The 3,716-nt window shown below is 31.0% G+C and overlaps 1 protein-coding gene across 1 annotated transcript; it reads left to right on the top strand.

The window, feature by feature from the left end:
• The first annotated feature begins 841 nt into the window (after positions 1-841).
• Positions 842-2,537, top strand: LOC131614086 (uncharacterized). The gene is made up of 3 exons (XM_058885715.1): positions 842-1,465; positions 1,582-2,301; positions 2,391-2,537. Exons 1-3 carry the CDS (start codon positions 842-844, stop codon positions 2,535-2,537), a joined length of 1,491 nt encoding a protein of 496 aa, XP_058741698.1.
• Positions 2,538-3,716: the final 1,179 nt, after the last annotated feature.

The raw sequence follows: 3,716 nt of genomic DNA, 5'->3' as shown, positions 1-3,716 counted from the left end.
TTCTTGTCTTTGTCTCATTCATCTTTATATTGTTTTGGTTAATTTCATAAAATCTGATCTACACGAAGCTCTCATATATATTTTTCTTTTGACACTTTTCCATAGATTTACAAAACATGATAAATGAAAGAGAGAATAATAATTTTACCAAACTATCCTTAATGGTAATTGGTGTATTCAATTATCATTAATACAAAGTGAGAGAAATAGTAAATTTAGAGTATTAAATAGAGGATATAGGAAGATTAAAATTAAAATCAATAACTAGTACTTTACCCCGTGCAATGTAGGCGGGATTTTGGTCTAAAATTGGCGCCTAAACATGTATCCTGTTTTAATATATTAAAGAAGATCTTACTATTTTTAATTAAACATTGTAAATTTTATTTAATACTATTTGTATTTTATATAAGTGTTAATACTATTTCCAAACGATCTCTTACTTTGTCTCGAGAAAAACCATTTACGAGGCAAGCCATACATAAGAATGAAATTCTCGACCTTTTTCTTCGTAAATGCAAAATGAATCGTTTAACCTTCTTTAGTTTTTTATGCATAAAAAAAGAAGAGTTACAATAACTACAAGCCTTGTTTACTACACACCTCCATTTATCCCTACAATCCAAAAACTAGTAAGTTCAAGAATTAACATTTATATAGCCATAAATTATTTATCTTATCCAAGTTACCCCTGCTTTAAAAACAGAAAATAAAAAGCCATGAATTGCACCCTTATATATATATAAGACTGATCAAAAGCTACAATTCATCGTTCAAATTCCAAACATTTAATCGTTCAAGCATATCATTGTTCAAATATTTTTTCCTTTTTCTAGCTACTATGGCTACTACAACCGAGCAAACAGAGGGAGTGACTTTGAAACTTCTGGTGAACAAAGACACCAACAAAGTCTTGTTTGCTGAGGCAGGAAAGGACTTTGTGGATGCTCTGTTTAGCTTCTTAACACTGCCACTGGGAACCATTGCAAGGCTTGTAGAGAAGAAGTCTAGCATGGGGCCAGTTTCAGTTGGATGTTTGAACAAACTCTATGGAAGTTTAAAAGAGTTTGACAAAGAATATATCAAAATGGAGGCAATGAAAGAAATGTTATTGCAACCAACAAACTCGTCAGAAAGTTATTGCAGTACTCTTAAATTGAATATTGATGATACCAAACCCACTAAGCACTTCCTATGTACCAACCATAAGAATTGTCCCTCTTCTAATTATTTGTACATTTCCAGAAATAAGAAATGTTCGTGTTTGGATTACTATATCCGTTCAGTTTCCCTGAAAAATCCGTGCAATGGATTTGTTAATGATGGTACTAGTTTTGTTATTACTAACGATTTGGTTGTCATGCCAAATTCTGTTCAATTTACGAGCCTTGGTCTGCTACAAAATTTAGATATAAATGGTGTGAGCTCAGTAAAAGAATGGATAGTGAATGTCACTAAAGACAAGGTTATGCATTTGGTGTTCCTTTTCTTGGATGAGTGCTTATTTGTTTATGCATACCCTAGTTAAACTATTTTCCATCTTCTGAATACTTTTTTGTTTTATCTGTATATACCATGCAGGTCCTAGATATGCTAAAGTGTTCTTTGCTCTCCAACACTACTTTGACTGATTTGTTTTTAAGAAAGAAACCATCCTTGAAAAAGTACAAGTTTTTCTCTTGTAAAGTGGAAAACAAATGTAATATTCAAATCAATGTCAAGTTAGTTATAAGAAAATCAGATGGGAAGGTAGTGTATGCTCAAGGGGAACAAGACTTTGCTGATTTTCTGTTGAGTTTTCTTTCTTTACCTTTGGGAGGAGTTATGCGTATATTACGCGGTAATTGTTCCATAGGCAACATTGATTCTTTGTATAAGAGCATAGTTGATTTGGATGAAACTAAATATTTCATTTCAAAGGAAACTAAAAATAGGCTTGTTGATTCTCGTTTGTCTCCACAGTTTAAACTAAGCAAGCAGATACTACCCATTGACAATCCACGCTCGGGTTATTATTGTTTCTTTAAAGGTGAAAGTTATGAAAAAAGTATAAGCGTATATGATTTTAATGCTTTTATAACTGATGCATATAGTAGTCATTGGGGTAAATATAAGTGGCTCAACGCCGAATCATCAAAAGGAAATAACGAAGGTTATGTGAAGGGTCCAAGGGCATACATGGCTACAGATGACTTGGTTTTGACACCATGGTATCCAATTTCTGCTTTACAGTTAATCACTCATCTACAAATTCCGCTCAGTGATTTAAAGGAGATTCATGTCACTTTTGGTGTCAAGGAGGTAAGTGCAAAAAATAATCCATTATGATTTATCAAGGATAAATACTTAAGCGTAATTGATGGTTTATATGCTTTATTAATTATTTGCAGTGTTTAAGCATATTGAAGGCATCGCTGATCTCAACATCTGCTCTGACAAATGGTCTTTCTCATTTGCTACTGAAATTTAAAGAAGAGACTGACAGAAAGAACTTAAAATTGGAAGTTAAGGAGGAGCCAAACAAAAAAGTTAAGTAAGAGAGTATAGAAAACTTGATTACAATTTGAGATGTGATGAAGAATCATTTTCGAAAATTGTTTGTAATCGGCAACATTTCTATACATGAGTGCTTTATATTTATTTCATTTCAAGCATTATGATTTACTGTTTGTTGTCGATAATGAATTACACACTTCGTTTCAATTATGAAGTCTTGCTGTCAATATAATAATATTCTCATAGTAAGAGATGTTGTTTCGTTACAAAATTATGTTATGGACCACAAGTATGAAATCTATCTACAAAATAACACATTGTGATAGCAGGTCTTTGCCGAATTTGATATCACTAAGTTACTATAATGTAGTAGAATTCACCTTTCAATAAAAATTCTCATTTTGGGTTTATGCAAAAATGGCATGTAAAATTGGCTGAGATTATAGTTTTTTTAGATTAGTTTGATAGCATAAAATGCAAGGAAAAATTCTTAGGTAGACACACAATAATTTCTTTTATACACAACTAATCATAAAATTTTAATTAATTAAAAAGTAAATAAAATAGTTTCTCTCTCCTTCATAATAACAATCACCCCATAAATCTAATTAAAATAAATTAAAATTAAAATAAATTAAATATTTTCCTCTTCTTATAGGTTGTTCCTAAAAATGTAAATTTAGGGTTGTTTCTATGCAAAAATTTCTCATACTCCAAGATAATGATAATGAAAATTTATCATACTCCAAGATAATGATAGTTAAAATTTCTCATACTCCAAGATAATACGAGGACAATGTTTCTTTAAAATATAAATCCTAGAAAATTTGAAATGTAAAATTGTAAAGTTTATTCTGATTTCAATTTATGCAATGATTGAATGAATAGGTTAATAAGGGTCTATTTCTCTCCATGTTCAGCCTTTTCATCTTTACTTCTACTATCGGGCTCATTCTCTCGTGTTAGGATTCTCTCCATTTCTCAAAAGAAATGGAGGTGTCCATTACTATAGTTTTGATGTATAAAAGTGTAATTAATGTTACTATTTTTTGAATTGTGTGCAAATATATCTTTTATTTTCATCAAAACTATAGTAATGGAGAACTCCATTTCTTTCAAGAAATGGAGAGGATCTTTACTCCATTCTCTCACGGTTATTTTTTGGTGTTTTGTGTGAGCTAGTTTTGGTATAAGTGGGTCTAGTCTCTGAGCTCTAGCCT

This window comes from Vicia villosa, linkage group LG6 (assembly GCF_029867415.1).
Source record: "Vicia villosa cultivar HV-30 ecotype Madison, WI linkage group LG6, Vvil1.0, whole genome shotgun sequence".
Taxonomy (NCBI): Eukaryota; Viridiplantae; Streptophyta; class Magnoliopsida; order Fabales; family Fabaceae; genus Vicia; species Vicia villosa.
The sequence above is the reverse complement of the archived record's forward strand: the minus strand, read 5'-3'. Positions and strand labels throughout refer to the sequence as shown.